The following is a 23,515-nucleotide window of genomic DNA, read 5'->3' as shown; positions in this document are numbered from 1 at the left end:
AATAGGTAACTTTTCGTAACACGTAAATTCCATTATTATATGCCGTCCACGCAAAAAAGAAACATGGAAAACAGGGAATATCTCGCGAGCGAGAAATAGACCCCCCAGAACACAAAGAATCAGAAATAATTCATATTTTGCTTCTTCATGTGTCGAATTTGACATAGGGTTTCATTACAAAAAAAAAAGAAATATCCAATATTCAGAATTTTGAGGTCTGTATTTTCTATTTGAACTGTATTGTGTAAATTGACCAGATGGATAGGTTTTTCTAAACTCGAAAGGGAGTGAAAATCGCCAAAGCCTGCCTAATTTTTGAGGTAATCGATAGATATTTTCGAAAATGCCGCAAACGTCATTAAAAAGTCAATCAAAATAGGCCGTAATTTCAACGTGAAATTGGAAAACGCGATAAATAATATACAGAGAAATGAGATGCTCTGTTAATCGAGAATAATTGTGAAATGTGAAGAAATTACATTACATTTCAGTATATGTTCTATCAGAAATTGTAAAAAATGTATTTAATTATATTTTAAAATAATAGACGTGATATCAGTTTGGATATGAATTATGAGTAATTTCGATATTTTACGGATGCCTGCGAATCTGTTAGGAATTAAATAATTGTTCTTTTATGTTCTAATACGGTATTTGAAATAACCGTAATAGCTTTAGACCAGACGGTATCTGCTTCAAAGAGTCCATATTTGGGTGAATCGTATATCCACGGAGATTTTTGGCTTTTTGGCTTTCAAATATCATTAGAAAAGAAAATTTTTCTATGCACATAAAAAAAACGTGGGCTTAACTTTTGGCGGTACAATATGTTAAAAAAATTCTTTCTTCCTATTTAATTATGTATATTTTCAAGAGTTAATTTTAGGCGAAAATGAAAGAGGAAAAAAATGTTTGTCATTAAATTTTACAAAATATGACTAGTTACAAATCGAATGATTTATTATTATTATTGTAAAAATCGCAAAAATTTTTGGCAATTTTTTCGATTTTTGCAATAATAATCCGGATTCATTCGATTTGTAACTAGTCATATTTTGTAAAATTTAATTACAAACATTTTTTTCATCTTCCATTTTCGCCTAAAATCAACTCTTGAAAAGATACATGATTAAATAGGAAGAAAAACATGACATTTTTCGAATTTTTTTAACATATTGTGGCGCCAAAAGTTAAGCCCACGTTTTTTTTATGTACATAGAAAAATTTTCATTCCTAGTGAAATTTGAAAGCCAAAAAACCAAAAATCTCCGTGGATATACGCTTCACCCAAACCAAAACAGACACCGCCTAGTCTACTTATAATCTGGGCTCTTCTCAGTGCTAAAAGCGTGATTTATCTGCCTCTGCCGAAGATACTCGGCCAAGTATCATTTATCACCGTGACTAGATGCGTGATTTCTGGAATGGTCATTGTAAATTAAAATGGTAACGAAACACCCACCGATTAGATAGCTACCTTTAGAACCAAGCGCCATTAACCCATCCTTTTATACTTACAAGACCATCAGACGGCTCTATTATGGTATTATGCACACATTCGTCGAGTCTGTGGCTGTCAAACTCATCAGCATGACGAGGACGCCTCTTAACAAACGCATACAAACGATGTTGAAGGCCTTGCCTCAGCATTGCCAAGGACCTTCGAGGCGACAAACAAGATTGTTGAAATATTTTTGCCGCGATCCTTTGCCAATAAATCGATTAGCTTGGGAACGTCTTTAACTGACATCTCTAGTGATTCATTCGGTATATCGGATGGGCATATGAAACATTATACGGAGTGATTGATGCTTTTAGCGTGTTTCACACAACTTACTCAAATTATCCAGAGCGAAGATTTACTTAAACTAGAAAAGTAGGAAAAAAATATAAAATAAACATTTAAGAAGTAGGATATTTTACAAAAGGTAAAATGCCATTTTTTTCTATTCACGAGCCATGTTACAGGAAATAGGAGGGGAACAAGATCAGCAAGGAAAAAAATTTCATTTCGTGTAGTAAATACTATTTTTTCTATTTCATTTTCTCTTTGCGTTTAATTTCAGCCAAAATGAACTGTTCCAGTTCAAATAACTATTTTTTAAATTGTTTGGTTAAGTTTTTTTTAAATTTGTATTAATATGTTCATTGAAAGCAAGGTTCTTGCAAATCATGTTACTTTAGTGTTTTAGTTAAGAGAATTAAAAATTTGACTTTATCATTTTATCTCTTAATGGAAATAATGCCACGCCACTTTCATTTTCGTAATTTGAACGCACTTCTTAAACGAAGCATTTTAGGAAAATACATACAAACCCTGGAAACGTATTCGTTTATTTTCTTTTAAGAGATTATTTTATTTTCTTAGATAATTTAACAAATCATGAAGTAAAGATTAAATCATGTAACAGGTTTGTCTGTTTAAAGGCAAGAATGAAAATTAATTCCTGTTAAGTAGCAAATACCTACTAAATTTGGTAAAATATGTTGTCAAGGCATTATTAATGTCGCTATTAAAATTCCACTCATTTTATTCTATATTTAAAAGAGTAAGTACCAGAAAAGTAAAAGGAATTCGAAATATGATAGTTTATGTTCACATAACATTAACTTTACTTTTTAAAACAAAGACAGAAGACTTTATATGAATATAAAAAGGGTGATAAAAATCTGTAATATTCTGAAAAAGAAATAGAGAATCTGGCATTTTTAAGATAATCCATTTCAGACGAGTATTTTTAGAAACCACTTCGTTTTACTAATAGATATTTATAGTTTACCTAACAATAGAAAGGTGTTGAATTTTTATATGACAGAACCAGTTAATCGCTTCTGATGAATTACCATTTATAATTTTTCATGCGACCCATATTCGTATATTAAATCATAGCTAAAATTTGCACGTTTTCATATGCTAATATTTCTTGCAAAGTGACGAATCTATGCTAATCAGTAAGATCACGGAATTGAGGGTAGAAACAATAATAATTATTATTACTATGTCCTGAAAAGTGAAACAAATCAGCAGTTACGAATAAGACAAATAGTCCAAAAATGTTAATTACCTTGAAATCAGAATTGTCGAAAAAATAAATATTAATCATGGATTATAGACAATAAAATTATATTATACAATGAGTACGAAGTTTATAGGGAAAAAAGAAATCTCGCAGAAAACAAAATTAAATGTTTTTAAATCAATATATCGTCCAATTTCCTGACATTTGGCTACGAATCATGGGTTCTATCGAAAAGACAAAAAAGCAAGATACAAGCAATATAAATGAAATACTTACGAAGAATAAAGGGGATAACAAGAGAAGACAGAATAAGAAATGTTAACGTAAGAGAGGAATTGAAAATACAGTCCATATTAGAATTTATCGAAAAAAGACAGCTGAGCTGGTGGGGACACTTACAAAGGATGAATAGTGCAAGACCGGTCAAAAAAATATGGCAAGCAAAGACACATTAGAAAAGAGGAAGAGAGCGACCGAGAACAACATGGTATCAAGTAATTGGAGAAATATTAAAGAAAAGAGGAAATAAATGGATAGAAGCAAAGGAATTGGCAAGAAACAGGCAGGAATGGAGGAAATTTGTGTACAGTTAAGTGAAATTACTACCTACACCACAATGTGGTAAAAGGGTATTTCGATTATATATACATAATCATGGATTAAAATCAAACAGGATTAATGTTAGTTGCACAAAAGATATCTTTGTATTTTTTTTATCATACTACAAATTAAGAAATAAAAAAAAATAATGGATAATAATTAAATAAATAAACCCTTGTTGTACAAGGCAGTGATTATTTTTAACGAATATATTTTTGCTTATTTTCTCTCTAAATCTTGCAATAGGAATAAAATAAATACGTTACTGCCAAACCTTTGTTCATACTATAGGTGTGCTGTTCCACTTTAGTATGAAAAAATGTGTTTTGAAAAAAAAATAAAATTTTAAAAATACAAACATACCCATAGTGCGAAAAGTCTTTTATTGTGTTGTTTTTTTCTACTTCTCATTATGTCAAAAGTAAAAATCAGTTTAAAAACAACCCCTAACTGATTCTGATGATGCAGGGGTGTATTTACAAATTTTTCAGAATTCTATTCATATGGAAATTTCGTAGATTAGTAAAGTATAGAATTAAACGTAAATTTAGAAACACATTCTTGATTAAGATAACTTTCATCTTCAATCTAAAGAAAGTTGTTACCTTTTGACTGAAATATAAGAAAATAAACTAATAGTTAAACTTAGAGTTAGGCGTTTAGTAGCAATTGCAGAATCAGGTCTAAATGTAGTACATTTAATGATTTAAATTTTCAGGTATCTATTTTAAGTTATGAGCTTTCACTGCCATAAAAATAAGTTGGTAGACCTATCTCCCGAGAGCTAAATAATGCTGCCACTAACATAGGATGAAATTTATTATGGTAAATATAATTCAGCTTACCGTTACTGGAAAAAATCGCGACAAAAACATAAAAGAACGACACTTTACCTTTTATAATAATTATTTACTGTCTCATGGGAATTGCTATTCCGCGTTTGTAATCCGCGAAGAATCCTTTTCCGATTCGATATACCATAATAAGGTAATCGTCCCGAAGCGTCTTAACTTTACATTGCTATTAAATCAGTGTGGAAATTATTCATATAAAACGCGAAGCACAATTGCGACAGCTATTAGCTGAACGATCCGCTGCCTGAATCCGATAATTGTTTTTTATTGTCACATTGCAAATTGCTCTTTTAATTATCGTCGTTCTCCGCGCGTTAAAGTAAATTTTATTAGGAATGGTACTTGCACAACTTAATACCAAAACACATGAGGTTACACAGAGTTGATGATTTTTTTGTTTCTATTTCTGTGTGTGTAGGCCGAGAAAACAGTTTAATTTTGTCTCTATATCACTGTTTTCTTAAGCTTTTAACGTCATTGTGTGATATTCTTAAATACATCGAAATGAAACGTATTGCAAATAAATTAGTTATTGAACACCTTACCCGGTGTTTCTACTCTATTATAAAAAAAGGGATCCCCCTACTACCCCTAAATACCCTCAAGTCACGGCGCCTCGTTCGTAGAGGCTTCTTTTTGTCCCGCGCGAGCCATATGGCTCGAAAATAGCATGCCCCGCTTTCAGTATCAAATACTTCGAACGTTATCCCATATTATAACCGAAGCGGATCTCATTGTATCCAACTATTGTGCTTAAACTAACCATCGGTCATCGAAAATAGGACCGTGGGTTTATAATACCGAACCATTGTCCCCGAAAATCCCAATGAAATCGATGAAAAGTTTTGCCCTAGTGTTATTAGATCAGTCCGTCGCATATTGTGAAGAAAGTTCTATAATGATGCTTTTAACTGCCGGATATCGGTTTATTGTAGACGAATATTTTGATATAAGGCAGCCCTTACACTACCATGCTTTCTTACATGATTGAAGGGTCAGAAAATTTGCAAGTTTATTCAAAGCTAAGTAGCTGTTAGTAATAAATGATTTTAAATTTCCTTCTTTCTATACTGAATGATACTGATATTTATCAATTTGTTTTGATGCTGACATGGTTAACAATAATATACCCGAGAATATACCATTCTCTATCCTTATTTCCATATTTTTTTTAGTTACAATAATTGCGATTAGAATGAGAGGAAGATGCATTTATGACTTAAATAACATTAAATATATACACCTAAAGTCAAAACATGTCCAGTGTTTGAGGATAAAATTTAAAGAATTCCATAAAACAATAAAAGATACTTAACTTGAAGAAACTAAATGCTTCTTAATATTGTTATGAGCTAATAGAATGGAATCCCCAAGGGGGCGAGATTTTAATAGATATATTGTATTACGGACTGGCTGTCTTCCAAGCAAAATATTTTTCAAATAAAATTAAGGACTTTAATAGATTCTCTTTGTGGGCCTTTATTAGTTTACATCTTTAGTAGCTATAAACTTCATGTAAGGCTTAGAGTTAGGTTTTGATGCTTTGTCATAAAAATAATCTTGCTATCGGCCTACTATGTATCCTAATTTTTTAATCAAATGTATGTGATGGATCTTTGGAAAGTAAATAGAATTTTCCATGTGATTATTTTGGTTAATAAGTATTTTTTGTCTGAACTAACGAATGTTGCAAATAAACTTGTTTTTCTATGGTTGATTTTCAAAAAGTGATTCAAACAAGAAATTAGTTTGACATGTTTCACCAACCTACTTTGCAACAAAATGAATAATTTATTATTACATTTATTTTTACTTCTCGATTTATAAAATCAACGACATTCTAGAATTTTCGTTTTCCTGTTGTTAAAACAGAACATGTCTTTCTTATAATAAAACCATGTGTTCATATGCAATAAAAAATTTAACTCATACCCACTACTATAATTTTGTAGTTATAGGTTAATATTTCTATTCAATAAAAAATCTTTATTGTACATTTATACTCGCAGGTACTGTGGAAGCGGCTTGATTATTGGTTTCCAGACCATAATTAAACGCTATAGTGCTTTATATACCTACTTTACTTTAATAGATAACAGGGGAGTGTTCAAATCCATAAAGATTTGTTCTAGAAAAAAAAACGGCATATGTTATGCCGGCACGTTCTCGTTAACGACGCTAAGATGATGGGGCAGAGCGCATCTGTTACTTTTGTTTCGTAAAAAATGGCCTTACTTACACAGAACATAAAAAGCCAGATCCGCTGGCGAAATTAACTTCTCTTGCTTATTAGAAAAGTCAATTTATTCGGGAGCATATGTTTGCTTTTCGGAATTGCGCAACGGTTTGCCACCCCAGATCCCCAAGCGTGAAATGGGCGAACCTTTGGATATACATGGTGTTTCATTAAGAATGGGACGTCGCTTAACAGCCAGCCATACGCGAAAGAAAATTTCAAAGATTTGATCTAATTTATTTTCCGCCTGATTTATCCGTCCGTGTATGGCTGCTTAATAGAAGCAAAACATGTCTTAATTAAGGGTTGTTTCAATTTACAGTGTCAGTGTTTTCAAAAAATAATTAGGAATTTTGGCAATAGTTAATAAAAAACCCCATGTTTAATAATTACAGAGTTATATTCGAAACGAAACTCGTCTTAAATTGGGCCCAACCACTGTGAAAAACATCCATGGGATAATTTCTGCCGCTTGTTGAACAAAACTGTCGCCAAAACTGGATTTTACTAATCTTGGTATTTGCCGTGACATTTGAATGACAGGTATACAAATAAGATCGAAAACATGTGCATTCAAACTCTCACAAAAGTATAGTTACTATTGTATTCGTTTGTCCCCCGTAAAATTTCGGGGTAAATTCAATGGGAGACGTTACATTTCACATATCCGTAATCCTCTATTATTTGGTTAATTTCAGATACCTACATTTCTTTAAATTAAAGTATTAGTAACCAAATTAAAATGGTTTGTAAAATGGTGCGATTTCTAACCAAACTGTAATTTTAGGTAGAACTCTAATTTTCATAATGCCAACGTTTCGTTTCTTTATTGAGACATCTTCAGAGCTCGTAAATTTAGTTACTATTGTCATATAAAAATTACAAAAAAACATATTAATGTAAAAAATGTAACAAATTGATAGAAAAGTAAAATTGTAAAATGCCTTGCTAGTTTCTAAACTAGTTCATTCTTAATTAAGTAAATAGGCGTGGAAATGTCGATAGGATGAACTTGGCAAGATTATATATTTATAAAATGCATATTCTTTGGTATAATTTGATTCGTTTTTAATGTTTCTTATTTTCTATATAAAGTAAAAAAAAACATATTGTTGTAATTATTTAAATTCATTATCTTTCTAATTACCTAAAATTGATGTTTTCTGCTTAAAAATGTGTACGTTTAAAATTTCTAATATATATGTATAATTATACAGTGTGGCCCAATTAAAACAGTCCACCCGAAATTTTTTCAATGCAATTTTTTCCGGAAAACCCCGAAACAGGTCGATTTTACTTTCAAGGGGGACATCTTTTGATCATAAATTCATGGATGTAGGGTCATCCCCCTGAACGGGGGACAATCCCTTCAAGAATCTAAAATGGTACGGGAGGTTAAGTGGCACATCATTTTAAAGGTATTTCAATTCTCTTTACAAACATGTTGAAATGTTTTTGTTCTGCCCTAAAATTAATATAAAAAACCTGTTGGAAGTGTCGGTGAAATAAATCGAATGGGGTTTTTCGGAAAAACCTGTTGCATTGAAAATATTTCAGGTGGACTGTTTTAATTGGGACACCCTGTATTTGTTCAATAATCTAGATCACTCGAAATTTTCTACTGGAAAACCCCAAAAGGTTAACCAGCCACTGATATCAGCCTTATTTATACATTCTATTTATTATAGTTTTCCTCGAAATAAAGTATATATTTAAATGAATTAAGATCTATGTACGTAGATTTTCACCGAATATTTTGAAACCACAAGCATTGCAGTATAGTATAAAACGATCATTCAATCTAGTATAGTAAATTTTATCGCGACTCTTTGTGCTCGTAGTATTTATGAGATACTATAACATCGTGAAAGATAAGAAAGTTATCTTTTATCATAAAGATGGCCCCTTTTGACGCTTATCGATATTTAATGTGCAAACAGAAAGCAGAAGCGGGAAAGCGTTTGAGATTACTACTTACTTAACTTCGTTAACCTCAATATGAATCACTTACGGCTAAAATCGTAGACAAACCGACATGACTGTCTCTTTACTGGAAAAACCATTAATTTTACGTCGATTCGGTTTGCGAAACTCATTCATATTTGAAACTGTAAAATCTATTAATGGGAGAATTTACTCATACATTTAATATATCCTAGGAAGCTTCTCGGTGCTTGTTTCATAACTGGTTATTTTCGCTTATGATGCAGAGGGTTGTAAAGTTAGGTGTTTTTGAGAAAATTTTGTGCATTAGTCGAGATGCTAGTGTACCAGGATAGTAAATCAAGAAGCATGCGAGAATTAACTTCAAAATTTACCGTCAGAGCCCGGAAAACGCTTTCCAGACTTGAAAATGTAGTCATTAAAATTTCTTGCGTAAGTACGTTAAAATAATGCAAAAATAATATTGAAATCTTTCTCAATCTCTCGCAGTTCCGCCTGAGCCAGAAACCCAAACTTATTTGTGTTGGTTTGTAAATCGACGGCCTTAGTGCAATTAAACAACACGCACCCAATAAAAAACTCTGGTGTAGGTGGATTTCCAACGTCGCCATCGGTACTTTGTAATTGCAATTAAGATTGACTGATTCATGATTTTTGTCATGTTATTGGACAAGTTACATGCCGTACCAAGCAATTTTGTGGTCTAAGAAAACCAGACGAAATACTTCATGTCTGATTGTATACGTCTATCTCATTATTTCGCTTCTTTTTTTAGACTGCTCACACTATAGAAATTGTTACATTGATTGATTCAATTTAAATTTTGAAGTTTATAAAGATAATATAGAAATAGTAGTAGTACCTGTACAGAAACAGGCACAGCCCTTTCTAACAAACCCTTTCACTTGTTTCAGATGCGTGTTCTTCACGCACCACACCAAAACCGAGGCCCCCAGCTCCTACACAGCGGCCCAACATCACATTCCACACGTACCAATGTCCACCGGCGTACGCGGCTTGGTACTGCCTCAACGGAGCCACGTGCTTCACAGTCAAAATTGGCGATTCCCTCCTGTATAACTGCGAGTAAGTTAATTCATAAGCCTTCTGTGTAGTGTGTCCATTTCATTTTGCGGCTTCTCTTATCAGAACTTTGAACAGTAGACTTTTTGAGAATTTTTGAGAACATGTGACATGAACATAAGTTGTAAGACAACTTAAAAGAAACTAAAGAAAGGTTAGATTGTATCGGATAGTCGGGATCCGTTCCGATCACCCGATCCCAAAATTTTTGGAGAAAAGACAGGTGATATCAAATAATAATATCAAAACAAAACATTCTATAGATTCGTTTTTCAATTACATAACTTCAAATCAAGGCTCTTTATTCGACGAAAGAATGCACTTCTTATAAATAGGTCGTCCAAGTGTTGGCCACAGTCAGTTAAACGTGATCAGATTTTATTTGCAAATGATCCAGCTGAAGAAAAATCTTTCTGCGTACGCGTTCCCAAGCCGTTTGGAGGTCATTACCACCTGGTTTGACGTAATAAGTACGAGATTCAAATACAATTAAACAACTTGATTTTGGAGTTATTTCTGTATCAGTCTCGGGATTTGATACCTACAAGACGTCCAGGACTGGACTCCTTAATATTGGGGATGTGGCATATGAAGAGGAATATAGAAGAGAAACAAATTTTAAATGAATAAGATGACATAGAAATAGCTCTTATGGTTGGGAGTATCCAAAATATAAGTTAGGAAAAATAAATACATAGGTATTTTAAAATTACAAAAGGGAATGAAATAGTTTCAAGATGAAAAAAAGATTTTCTGTTCTCTTAAGATATTGATTGACACGTCACATATAAAGGAACCAAATTCATAAAAATTGTTACAGTCTTTCCGAAGTCAGTTAAACATGCAAAAAACGCCTGGCAATAAAATTTAATGACTTCCATAGGCGTCCCTAAAAGTTTTCTGCTAAAGGTAAAAAATTATAATTATTTGTATATAATGTGTAGAAAATTTATATTATATGTTCATTTGACCAACAAAATATTTTAATTATTTATATCCTCAAACAATTTTATAATATTGATGGTAAATTTTGTTTTGTTCTGTTTCAAAAGGTCTCCAAAATGCCATGTTGTAACAATATTAATTCTCCCTTCCATAATTGTAAGATCAATGATTAATAGAAGGTGCCTATAATAAATTGAAATTACCTGAATCACACCAAATTCCGCAGTACTGCACTGCACTGCTGGGCAATTTGTCAAACACTTGTCAGCAGTTGAGATTTATTGCCCAGTGGCCCAATGCAGCTGTGTTTGTATTTCTTTGAGCACTCTTCAACTGGGCGTATACACTTCAACCACATCCACGTTTAGTTCGACCAGACCTGTATATGGGTATGGCTAAATAAATATGGGAACAAGTTTTTCAAATATTTCAATGTTGAGTTGCTGCGTCAGCAACCAAACTTGGTATATACTGTCAACATCTTGGTTCTTCAGTTTATATCGGAAAGACTATAAGTACTTAAACCAGAAATTTTAAAGATTTAGGAGCAAATAAATATTCCAAATTTCTAAGATCTACCATCAAACTTTTTTAAACTGTCTTATAATTTTGTCATAAAATGTTCCATGCATTATGTTATATGATTTGAAGAAGATTAAAGATTTTTATTTTATTTTGTTACCTTACAAAAAATGTTTACCTTAAATTTACTTTTATGACTAAAGTATGTACCTGTTACAAAATAGTTTTTAATAAAAACAATACTGAATAAAACGAAATAAATAAATTTAAAAATATGTGCTAACATTCAGAAAATAGCTCACATGAAATAAACCCTCTAAAAGTATGAAAAACTAAGTTATGATACAGTATCAATATTGATATTTGATTGAACGCTGCAGTTGGAACACAATAACAATTCATAGTGGTCCATTAAAAAAACATGCTGTTTGTTCTGCATTTTTTGATAGTATAATTAGTTAATTAATTTAATTTTTCAATTTTAATGATTTTCTCATAAACTTGAAAGACACAGTTTTAGATGAAGTGAAAAAGAAATTAAAATTATTGTTATTAAACGAGGAATATAAGACAGAATTTCATCCATCACTATATGTATAACATTTGAATTTGGAAAAAATCGTAACATCCACGTAGTTAAATTATATGATTGAGTAAATTTGAAGATGTTATGGTTTTATGGGTTATTATGCCATGGCCTGTTGTATACCTGGTTTATAGAATTACCGTACACTTCCTTAATCTTAGCTAAAAATCTTTGACCTGTCCTTGGTGATTTCGAGTAAGGCTTGGACCCACTGTCAGAACCCCTAAGCCCCCCTGATGTTCATTTCGGTTCTTGTTGGTTCTAAAACTGTTACGAATGGACCCGTTCCTCAGACAATGATGATCCACTGAGAAGTTTCATAGTGACCTCTGTAGCTGGCCAACATTTGGCTGTCCCTTCACTCCAACCATTTTCAGAGTCACCACAGAATATGTATTGAATTCAACCATAGCATTTGCAGCCTTATCAGGCCTTTTGAGAGTCCCACTGTTCAAACTTATTAAGCAAGTAGTTTTGTTCTCTTTACAAAGTCCAAAAGCTTCCTTGCCGGCACTTCTCTCAGCTTCTTGGATTCCAGAATTGGTTTTCCCAGGAGTGTCGTTCGACTGTGTGCAAATATGCATAGAAGTTTCATCCGCCGAATCACATCCTCGGCAGGCAGGACTGTCTATAAGCCTTAGCTTGTATAGTAATTTCCTAAAACGACAGTGTCTCATTATAAGTCCCTTCGCTTTCCTGAACTCCATAAAGTTCCTCTGCATGGCTCTGCCCTGCCTTGAAGCCCAGTATTTCATATGTTCTGACTCAGTTCATTTGCCCAGAAGGGTTCTGGATCAATCAACTTTATTTCAGGTCCCTTCCCAGCAAATTCGTCCACTTTCTCATTTCCGTCAATGCATTTATGTCCTGGCATCCAACACAATCTAACTGTATTAGTGGTAGCCAGTTCAGTTAGTATTTGTAAACATTCCCACACAGGTGTGTCTAAAGCCTTAATTGCTGCTTGACTGTTAGAGAATATGTGAAAGAGTTTATGTTTGTAACCTCTAAGTGCATTCTCTGCTAAACGTGCTATTATCGTGAAGATTTCTGCTTGAAATGGGAAACCTCCCCAGACTATAGCTTGTACTCCATTTGGGTTTGACCATTTTGGAGTCATCTGTAAACTATACCAAGCATCTTTCCAGGGTATCAAACTTTTCCTCTCATTTGCTCTGATCCTCTATTCAAGTCTCGAATGGCTTGTGGAAGGGAAACCTTGAAACCACCTTGTCGAATACCATCCCCAGAGTTGTTTCTATAATCCTGGAATAGGGACTACCTCTCTAGTCATTATTGTTCCTGAGTTGGTATGGTGCTAATCATGCTTTTCTTTCCACCGCTTACAAACCGCTTTTCAGTTTTGTTGTCGCCAGATATCTCAATATGCTTTTTTTTTCCAGATGCGCAGAAGGTTTCATGGGGCCCAGATGTGAATATAAAGATTTAGATGGATCATATTTACGTAAGTATGGAGTTGAAAAATTTGAATTTCTCTCGTTAATGCATTTTTAATAGTTATTTCTTTGCTTAATAAAACTCTAAATTTAGTAGATGAAGGGAAAAGAATTGTTCTATTTTGTTCTAATTTTTTTTGCAGCATCACAACGAAGATTTATGTTAGAGACAGCGAGTATAGCGGGTGGAGCCACTGTAGCTGTGTTTTCAGTAGTGATATTGTGTGTCGTAGTGTATCTGCACTACAAGCGTCGCACTAAGGCGACCAGGACTGGTACAGATTGTGTAGATAGTCGAACAGCTTCTGTCAACACTCCAACTTTCGGTACCAGGTGGCGAACGAATCCACCCATCGATCTCCCCATACGAGTCCAAGACAGGGGGGACATGAAGCAGAGCAGTAAGGTGGAGCTCCACCAGGTGACCACCCTGCTGCCAGCGTCCAACGAACCATGATGTGTGTAGTGCATAGCTAGCAAACTTGAAAACTGCTATTTAAATTGATAGTGATGTCGGCTTTAATTGTGTAAAACTGTATTTAGTGAATTAACAGTGAGAACTAAATTTATACCCTGTATAAACCTATATATTAAATGAAGTGAGTAGCACTTTGTTATATGCAGCTTCGCTATTAACTTATTTTATTTTTTATATACACCAATGCAGCTTTATATTCTGCAACCTATTAATGTCAATGTTTTGGCAACAAATTTATATAAATAAAAATAATGTTAAATACTGTAACATTAACAAATTTTATTTATTTTTTAGTATCTGATTGAAAACTGTCTAATCAGCTACTACGGTCTTTTAATGAATTTATGCAAATGCCGTTTTGCAGTAGGTACCAATTCGTCACTCCAAGCTAGCTATGATTATTTGTATTCTCGTAGTGAGCAAAAACTGTATTCAAGACAGTGTTAATTGTACAGCAAGTCTGATATATGTAAGTCTGAACTAAGTTATATAAGTTATTTAACATTTTTTTGTAAATACGTACCTCCTCGGAGGTATTTTAAATAAATGCAGTCGTACAGAACAGAACAGGCCATTTTTGCAGTCATTCTGGATATTTCCGTTGCTGCCGTGATTATGATTCGGAGGGATAGCAAAACTTTTGGAGAGATTCGAGTCCACCGCCGCTTATTAAACTAGTCATCGCTGTAATCGATATATATGTATATGTAACCGTTACTGCTGTTGTATCAAGGATTTTTAGCCGTTTTTTTATTAATTTGAGCACGTTTCGGAAACCATTAAGTAAGCAACCAAAATATCGGAATACCATTGAAAATGGTCCATCAGGCACTCGCGTACGTTCTGAAATCTTTCGCAGATCGATGGTTTTTAAATTATCATTTTACTTTGTGTTAAAAATATAATTACATTCCTGGATGTAGCCGTTGATGAAAGCCTCGCTAACGTTTTGTTATTGTTAACTTGTTATTTCGTTCTTGATCCTTTATCGGCGCTTGCTCTTAAAACCACCGCAGAAGTCGTTGATGGACGGAAACCGTGTATTTCGTGATTTTAAGCACATGTTGTCGATAACCCAATATTGCATTCTGTTGTATAAATGTAGATATTCGATAATCTTATTCCAATAATGAATGTCCCGCCATTCTCTATTATTGGCAATAATGTAATGTAATTTAGTAATTTAAATATTTATAAGCACTTGGTTCCTAATTTATTAAAATAACATTTTGTATTTTTTAGAAAACCATGTTCTACGTACCAAAGTCGCAAATGTCTTTTACCTTTATTATTATTATTTTTTAAATTATTCGAGTATTCTAACATAGCCTATTTATTTCTCCTCCCATCCGCCCGACGTTTGTCACTTTGGTATTTGGCCAATATCTGTTTGCCAGTTATGAAATGTAAAGTTGTTTACGCTCCAAACCAAAGCCCAAGTACTTTCCGTGCAACGCACACCAAAGTCCCACTCGAGTATTTTAATTTATAAAAGTATCAATTGTAACCGGAACTTTCGTATGCGTCGCACGGACGTGCGTTATCAGACTACAAGTATTAATATTATTAATATATTAATAGTTATTTTTTTTTGTAAGCGTTTATTTCTACACCGCAGCGGCGGTGTAGGTTTTAATTTGGCATCAATTTTTATTCCTGTCTAAATATATGTATATAATTTTGATGAACAAATGTTAGAATACTTATTTGTTTATTATTTTCACATATGTAATAAATTAAAAACGATAATAAAATATTACGCTAAACCACCTCTTAATTTTGGACCTTTTCTTCAAAATTCCCCGCCTTATAGTCCAATCAATCTGTCACAAGCCTTATGTTAGATTTATGAAAAATACCATCTGGAAGCAAAAAATATGGTGATATAGGAAAAAAAATCCTAAGAAAGGTAGTGTATTTTTCCTGCGGCGCATAAACGGCGAAGGTAACCTAAAAAATTCATAAAAGTAAAAAAAAACGGTTTTTCGCTAATAAAAAAAAACTTGAACTCCACTCGAAGAAAGTTAAATGAGAAAGTTGTAGCTATTAAAAAAACCTATCAATTTGTATTTTTAAATATATCGATTGCTATATTACTTTTCGAGATATATCGAAAAAACCGTCAAAAATCGACTTTTTTTGTTTTTGCTGTATCTCCTGCAAATTAAGATTTTGAAACTTGTTACTTGCTGTAAATGTAGCCCTCGGCAAGCAAAAAAGTACCTTTTTTTAAAATTAAAAAATATTAAAAATTTTTCGAGTTATAACGATTTTTCGAAAAAAAGGTCATCTCGAAAATCGGCTCTTCTTGCTCGACGAATAGTCGTAAAGAAACGAATCAGGGCTCATTTTTTTCCTTAAGACTTGTACTTTCATGGTAAAAAAGAGTGATAACGATTTTATTCATTTCAAGTGACCAATGACTGAAAAAAGTAAAAATTTTTTGCTCACGTTTTTCTTTAATATCTTTCGATTTTCATTTCTCGATAATGCCTATTACAGGAATCGATTGCTGGCATTTTCATCCAAATTAAAAAAAAAAGCGTTGCTCTCTACGACCTTCTGGAACCGAGATAATTTTTTTTTTCAAAAAATTCCACATTGCGCTATTTAAATGCTACAACGTCCATTCTTACAGAGATTGAAATTGAAGACATATTTTCAACAAAAAAAGTACTGTGGTTCATTTTAGCCACTTCTGCATTTTTAATTGTGCGTCAAACCGAAGCATTCGGCGCGAGATAACTGTAGCGGGCCGCGAAGTAGTGGTAACGCTACTCGGCCGCTCTGAAAACTGAATTTGCACATTCAAAAGCGCTCTTACTTTCAAAATCTTCATTATCTCGAGTTCTGGATCACGTACAAAAATTCTTTTGCACTTAATTAGGAGTAGCTCGACGAGATAAACCAAAATTTGACGTTTACGACAGCCTCAATTTTTTTGTAAGCTCTTCTACCTATTGATTGCACTATTATACAACTGTCTAGAACCTAAACTTATACCTACAGGGTTTGTCCGGAAAGTAATGTCAGTGAGTTGGTTAAAAATTATTTATCGAACCGACTGTGTTTCTGTTGACCGAGATAGCGTGCACGATGATGAGAGGAGGCATCCCCATACAAACCAGACGAATGAAAACATCAAAGCTGTACACTCTGCGCTGAAGTCTAATTATCGATAAACCCTCAGAATGTTGATAGACCATGTACAATAGATCAACTATCAGACTTTAGCGGCCTCACTGTTTTCGTTCGTTCGACTTATCATTGTGCATGCTGCCATCACAAAACCTCCCAAACCACAAAAACATAATCGGACATGATACACACTCCTCACTGTGTGCCGTTTGTAACAGTTGGTTGTTTTACCACCTTTAAAACAGAACTTGATTGCGGTATGCTGTTCAATGTGTGTTTCCATGACAACTATCAAAAACATACTGATGAAATTTTGTTCGGTTGCTTAGAAGTCTTCCTACTACGTAGTTCCGCTGACTGTACATAAATAGCGTCACGCATTACTGCATAAAATCAGTCTTAAAACTTAATAGCCGGACCGTGTACGTTTGTTTTCTCGAAATTTGTTGTGAAAATAGCCTTTTTTCGTAATTGGTGAAGACCATTAACAAACGAGCTCTTCGCTACACGCTTTGTGTGTAGGTGTCTCACCAACGTCACGCTGACAAGGTGTCTAGTGTCTAGTATCAGTGACATATTCAGCCACTTTCGTTTCACCGAATTAACCTTGGTTGATTTATTATTGGCCGCTAAAATATTGTTATATCACATCAGGTGGATTAATATGTAAAGTAGGTCAATGTCAAAGGTCATTGACACCGAGAGGCACAAACTAAACAGTGCAACAAAAAAATAGTTACAAATACTTTTTAATAAAAATTTCAATTGAAAATATTTCAAATGTTAGGTTTACAAGTATTTTTATTTGTCTTTCATTGTGTGCATTTTATAGATAGCAAAAGTAAATATTTTAAAAGATAAATAAATTTTACTTACAATTAGTAACATACGCCTATTTTGAAACTACTCGGGCAAAAAATTCTTCTTTAAAAACAAAATTTTTTTAATGTTCCTCTGTGTCCGCATGGTCATAAAAAAAATGTGGTGACTTTAAAATATGCTACAAAGTCGTAGAAAAGCAAACTCTCTTTTCAAATTTATTTTTCATTGCAGCTTTGCTCTCTGCGACTCAATTTCAAACAGTACGACCGAGTTTGGGAAAAGCCCAGTAGCGGTGTAGACAAGAATTATATAGTAAAAAAAATTATTTTAGATTAATATTCTGGAGAACTACTACTGCTATTAAGCCTAAAAAACTGACCCCACTTAATTTTACGCCCTGCATAAATGAAAAAATTACTTAATTTTTTATTTTCATTATGTTTGAGTTTTTTGAGAAAATATTACTTGAAATACATTCCTACATTTTGAATTGTCGTATTAAAATGAAAACTTCCAACTTAAAAAACACCCTGTATATATAGCTTGAGCCCTCTGTTTTGACCGTAGCTGGAATTTGTGGATTTATTGTTCAATTCAAACCATCGTCATCATTGATAAAAATAATTTATTCAAGTTACCTTGTAACAAAATTAACTCAATACCATTATAGACCTTTTGACCCGTTCTAAATGTTTCCTTTTCTTATCCTTCTTATTTTTCTCTCTAGTTGCGTCCCTAAAAAACTGTACACCTTGAGCATCTTCTATTTCTTTCTGAAGAAACTGCATTCCGTAATAGTTGTAACCGATCAAGTCCTAAAAGAACAATGACGATTTTATTCAAGATTTATGAGTACGTTTATTAGACTAATGAAAATAATAAATATATTTAAAATATCTAGTAAACAGCTCAATTAACGCTTACTCTTAATTGTTCCACTTTTTCCTTGGCTAATTTCTGTAATTTCTGTAAAGTAAGCAGCAGAGTGTGATTAGCCACGATGGGAGCGTGATGTAACTTCAACAGGAACATCGATATTTTACAGACGAGCTCTGTATGATCCCCCCTGGCTATTAAAGCTGGCAGAGTTTGTAACACCTCACATACCGAAGAAAAAGGTAAAATCAGAAGAGCTTCTTCTAGATCGCTAAAAATAAAAAATAATAGCACGTCTTTCTCTTGTATGCTTGTGATATCTACTGACACGAATGGGTTTCAAGAAATAAAACCATGCAGCCTCAGTCATCACTCTTTTTGTATACGATAAGCAAAGATAGAAATAGGAACTTGTAGCAACAGAACATGTTAACAAAACACTATACGAAATGAAGGGCACAATATAAATTCCATGTGGAGAACAACTAATTATTTTAGCAGATTAAGAGGTAGTAATAATTGTGGTTTGACACCTCTACTGCCTACTATTTTGGTATTGAAGCAGAGAAAAGGAATTTGAGGCAGATTTCAAATACTGAAAAAATATAAGGTGTTTCACTTTTCGGCCTAGTGTGCTTTGTTTATACATTTGTTTCATGATGTTTCAAGAATATGTCCCGTTTCTTTTTATCATGTTCTCAAAATTGTTCTATACTGGTCTTAGAAACCCATGGAAAGTTTGTGAAACAAAGAAAAAGATATAGTCATTTTTGAGGTTAAGTTGTTGTGAATTGTTAATGTTGTAACCTGTGTCTATAAAAATTGTGTGAAATAAAGGATATTTGGTACAACATGTAAGTTTGAGTTGTAACTAAAAACCCAGAGGATATGGAAAAGGGCAACAACAGTCAATACTGATCAGCAAGCACATACAACCAGAAAAAATCATGTCATTTGGAAAATTATAGTATAGTAATAGTAGAGTAAATAAAAAGGTTCTTATCACAAAAAGCAACCAAAAATGTAAAACACCTTGTATCTCTCAAAGAAATCAAGATATCAATGATTTTCACTTAAAAAAAAAAAATATTTTAATGATCAATTTATTACCTCGGTCTGATTCTCTTAATAGTCTCCAAAAGAAAATCATCGGGTGTGGACACACTCAAAGCTATCATCAAAGGTGGTGGAATTGGTGTCGGCAGTGGTTGTGCGGATGCTGCTTGCAAAGCTTGATGCTCTGCGAGTTGTTCTCTATACTTTTCACATATTTCCAAACATTCCAATATACTTTCAGCCTAGAAAACAAGAATGCAGTAATGAAAGGTGTCGGAACATTATAAATTCATGAGATAAAACCATTTAATACTAAAAATGCTCATACCGCTTTTTCGCTTCCTACAGTCTTCTTTGACGGTAGGTTTAACCCTGGTTGACCAGGTATTACAGTCTGCTCGCCAGTCGCCAAAGCCTCATTTTGCTCTCTTTCTTCCTCCTGTTCGTCTTCCAAAACTAACACTTGGTCAGATTTTTCGTACAACCTTAATACGCGGTCTGCACCGCAGGACACCACAAATTGTCCGTTTGGACTTACCGCCAAGGACCAAGCCTCACCAGCATGGCCCTAGAAGTAAAAAACTGATTAAATCTGTTATAAAAGTTAAATTAATACATTTACGACAAAAATCTTTACACTTTTCTTAAAACGTTGATTAGTAGAATTAAACAGTACCTGCAATGTAACTATTTTATCGTACGTGTCGCCATCCCACTCTTTAACTTTCCCGTCCTTCCCACAAGTGAAAAAGTAATGGGTCTTGGGCACGAACTGAAGGCCTGTAATGGAATCGTCGTGTGCAAATATGCTTTTATGGCAGTCGCCGAAATCCATCCCCCATATTTTCAGATTTCTGTCAGCCGAGCCCGTAGCTATCAAGGTCGAGTCTGAAGATATGTCCATGCACAACACCGGCAGTTTATGACCGTACAAAGAGAGATAAAACTAAACAAAAACTGTTAATTGTTTGTGCTTGTTTTTTAAGAATTACAAATTACCTTAAAAGTGTCAAGGAAAAATATTTTAACAGTAGAGTCCAGAAGAGCAACAGCAATAAATTTGCCGTTCGGTGAAATTTTAACACATAGGACACTGTCTTCGAGTTTAAGGGTCCTGGTATGTATTAAGGATAGTATTTTAGCTTTTGATTCACTTTTTTCGTCAACTACCAATTCGAACTGCCAAAATTTTACGGTTTTGTCCCCTCCTCCAGTCACACAGCCCCTCTGGTATACGAAAAAAAGTATTATCACTAGTTGTTTTAACAAAAATTAATAATGGTAGTTTGGAAACGGTAAATATGAGAAAATCTTACCAAATCAGGCTGCAGGCAAACTGACCACAGCTCTTGTGAATGTGCGGGAATCTCCTCCAATATATCGCCTGCTGCTATATCGACTATCAATAATTTACCATCTTTTAATCCAACTAGAACGTGGCGATCGCCAGGTACAAAAATGGTAGACAGAATGTAGCTATAACAAAGTCATGAGTGACAGTGAAGAGATAAAAGGAAATATTTGTAGATTTTTGAAACAGTTATAACTTTTTTAATAATCGTCATATACACAATCAGAATCACCTCTAAATTTTTGTACTATTGTGAGTTGGCACAAAAAACTGTTTTAGTACTTCACAAAGTCAAACGAGTGTGGAAACTATCCATATTTTTCTAAACCCTAGACATATCCCGTATCGCCATATAATAAAACTAGAGGTTGCAATAGTTTTAGAACAAAATATGTACACGTACCTTGTATTAACTGTCCTTAAACAAGCCTGAGAAGGCCTGTTCCACATTTTCACAGACTCGGCACTCCCAGAAACGATAGCCAAGTTATCGCTGCTGAAACCTACTGCTCTCACTTCACTGTGATGTCCCTGACTTACTATTGCTCTTAACAATTTAGGCTCGGCATCTTTTACGTTAGTCTGAAGAGAATATAATTCGACAGTATTATTCGAAAGATTTGTAGACACACGTAACTCTCCACCGTCACCGAGAACTAGATCCAAAGACTTCGGCTTATTGGAGAGTTTAATAGAAGTGAGCCTTTTTACTTCATCTCTTAGACTTAATTGAAGATTTACGTTTTCGGAACTGTCGTTTTGGTCAATTTCCATGTTCTCATTTTTTCTGTTTTGAAAAGCGTAAAATTTTTAAATTGTAATGACTATGTGAATATTACTCACTTTTCCTTTCTTCTTTCTTTTTTCAACCTCTTTCTCATTCTAACACGTGCCTCATCTTCTGATAGAAACTGAAACAGTTCAATTTGCATGTCCGTACCATGACACCCAATGACTTGTCCACTTGCGTCACTAAACATTGATACAACTCGACCCCTTCCTCCTCTCAACAAAGAGCCTGCTTTATTGCACTGCAGTGGATACTGAAATGGCCAAAATATACATTTGTTTTCAAAATTATTAGCACTACTTACTGTTGGATCATCTGAATCGTCTAGAATAGTTAATTCTAAGGTGGTCGCTAAATGCTCGACAGGGTTTTTATTTTCGTTTGATAGATCTCTTTGAGACAGTTTCCATACCCTTAATTCAGCATCTCCACAGCCGGTTACTAGATACTGATCATCTTTCATAAGGGTTAAAGACCAAACCTGGAAATTTCTTAAGTTTTAGACCCCACCCACTAGCAGGTTTTTCATCGTTATATCGCAGCCGACTTTCAGTGCCTTCAATAGAATCCATTGTTTTAAATAGAAGAGAGTACATAATAAAAGACTACACCATACACACACTTGTTTCTAAACAATGTGTTCTATCTAAGGCCCCAAAAATGTTGTGATTGGACGGCAAATATTTGCCCATGCATGGGGGTTGTTTTCATTGCACATAGTTATCATTATTTAAGAAGCCAGTGTAAACAATTATATATTTTATATTAAACAACAAAAAGTCTTACTTCAGTTTGATGCCCCACCAATGTCCTAAAGCAGTGCTGTGTATCTAAATCCCAAAATTTTACAAAACTGTCTTTCGAGCCTGATATAAGTACTGACTGTTGAGACATAAATGCAATTTTTGTGATAGCATTTCGGTGACCTGAAAGTCTACATAATCCTACTTCTGCCACTGTATCCCAAACAATGATGTCAGTGTCCTACATAAAAGAGCATAAATGTACATTATACTAGAACGATATCATAATATATAGTTTAATTAAATCTTACTAACCTTTGACCCAGATGCCAATTTGTGACCAAAATTATCATATGCTAAAGTGGTTACTTCAGACCTGTGACCAGAAAATATACTAACAATATCGGCTGATTTTAAATCGTATACTTGAACGTTCCCATCAGAGTAACCTGCTGCAAGGTGTCGCTTATTGGGACTAGCACAAATAGTAGTAACAACTGCTTTTTCCCCCGGTAAAACTTGAGCCTAAAATTAAATTTTTTAAAATGTTTTAGCACTATTCAGAATGGTTTTTCTGTTTGTTAATACCTTTTCCCCTAGTCTTAAATCCCATATTATTATATGCTCAGAAGCGCCAACAGCAACAAACCTTCCCTCTTGGCTATCTAACGTTACAAACACTGTATTGCAGTTTTGACTTGCTATAATATTGAAATTTCCGGCTGGTACATAGCGTAGATACTGTTTTGTTAAGCCCATTTCTAACAGTTAAATAGTTATCACTCTAATCATTTCTAAAAAATCATATCCTAATAAATAAAACGTGCACATTCAAATAAATAAAAACTTAACCTAAAATCACTGACGCTGACAGTAACAGTCCACCACACATCTATAAACATATTCTGTGGTGTGTGATGTTCTTATGAACTGATCATGCACAAGATAACCGATATGATCTTTCTTTCCTGCCTAGTTTTAAGGATCTGATGATGTTGTAGTTCTATTTTCATT

The 23,515-nt window shown here is 33.7% G+C and overlaps 2 protein-coding genes across 4 annotated transcripts in view; one reads left to right on the top strand and one right to left on the bottom strand.

Moving 5' to 3' along the window:
- The window catches only part of LOC108906047, a gene marked incomplete at its 5' end in the record, with an annotated part of 105,008 nt that extends 89,542 nt beyond the window's left edge, over positions 1 to 15,466 (top strand). Inside the window, 3 exons of the mRNA XM_018709187.1 lie at positions 9,569 to 9,740; positions 13,194 to 13,255; positions 13,391 to 15,466. Of these exons, the coding sequence (XP_018564703.1) occupies positions 9,569 to 9,740; positions 13,194 to 13,255; positions 13,391 to 13,704 (548 nt within the window). The remainder of the gene's footprint in view (positions 1 to 9,568; positions 9,741 to 13,193; positions 13,256 to 13,390) is intronic.
- Positions 15,467 to 18,292: 2,826 nt separating this feature from the next.
- LOC108906070 (WD repeat-containing protein 3) lies at positions 18,293 to 23,385 on the bottom strand. 3 transcript variants are annotated; one of them, XM_018709220.1, is made up of 13 exons: positions 23,354 to 23,385; positions 23,090 to 23,295; positions 22,817 to 23,026; positions 22,545 to 22,742; positions 21,812 to 22,239; positions 21,372 to 21,755; positions 20,934 to 21,093; positions 20,617 to 20,844; positions 20,294 to 20,563; positions 19,946 to 20,185; positions 19,672 to 19,859; positions 18,610 to 18,832; positions 18,293 to 18,500 (listed from the first exon to the last, which is right to left on the bottom strand). In XM_018709220.1, the coding sequence occupies exons 2-13, from the start codon at positions 23,258 to 23,260 to the stop codon at positions 18,336 to 18,338; spliced, it is 2,865 nt and encodes a 954-aa protein (XP_018564736.1). In that variant the 5' UTR covers positions 23,261 to 23,295; positions 23,354 to 23,385; the 3' UTR covers positions 18,293 to 18,335. The 3 variants fall into 3 exon arrangements, with proteins under 3 accessions (XP_018564736.1, XP_018564738.1, XP_018564735.1); XM_018709222.1 differs by lacking the exon at positions 23,354 to 23,385 and having other exon boundaries at positions 21,812 to 22,011; positions 22,063 to 22,239; positions 23,090 to 23,346; XM_018709219.1 differs by lacking the exon at positions 23,354 to 23,385 and having other exon boundaries at positions 23,090 to 23,346.
- Between the last annotated feature and the right edge of the window lie 130 nt (positions 23,386 to 23,515).

Source organism: Anoplophora glabripennis, unplaced genomic scaffold, assembly GCF_000390285.2.
Source record: "Anoplophora glabripennis isolate ALB-LARVAE unplaced genomic scaffold, Agla_2.0 scaffold55, whole genome shotgun sequence".
Lineage (NCBI taxonomy): Eukaryota > Metazoa > Arthropoda > Insecta > Coleoptera > Cerambycidae > Anoplophora > Anoplophora glabripennis.
Note: the sequence above shows the minus strand (reverse complement) of the source record. Positions and strands in the feature narration are given on the sequence as shown.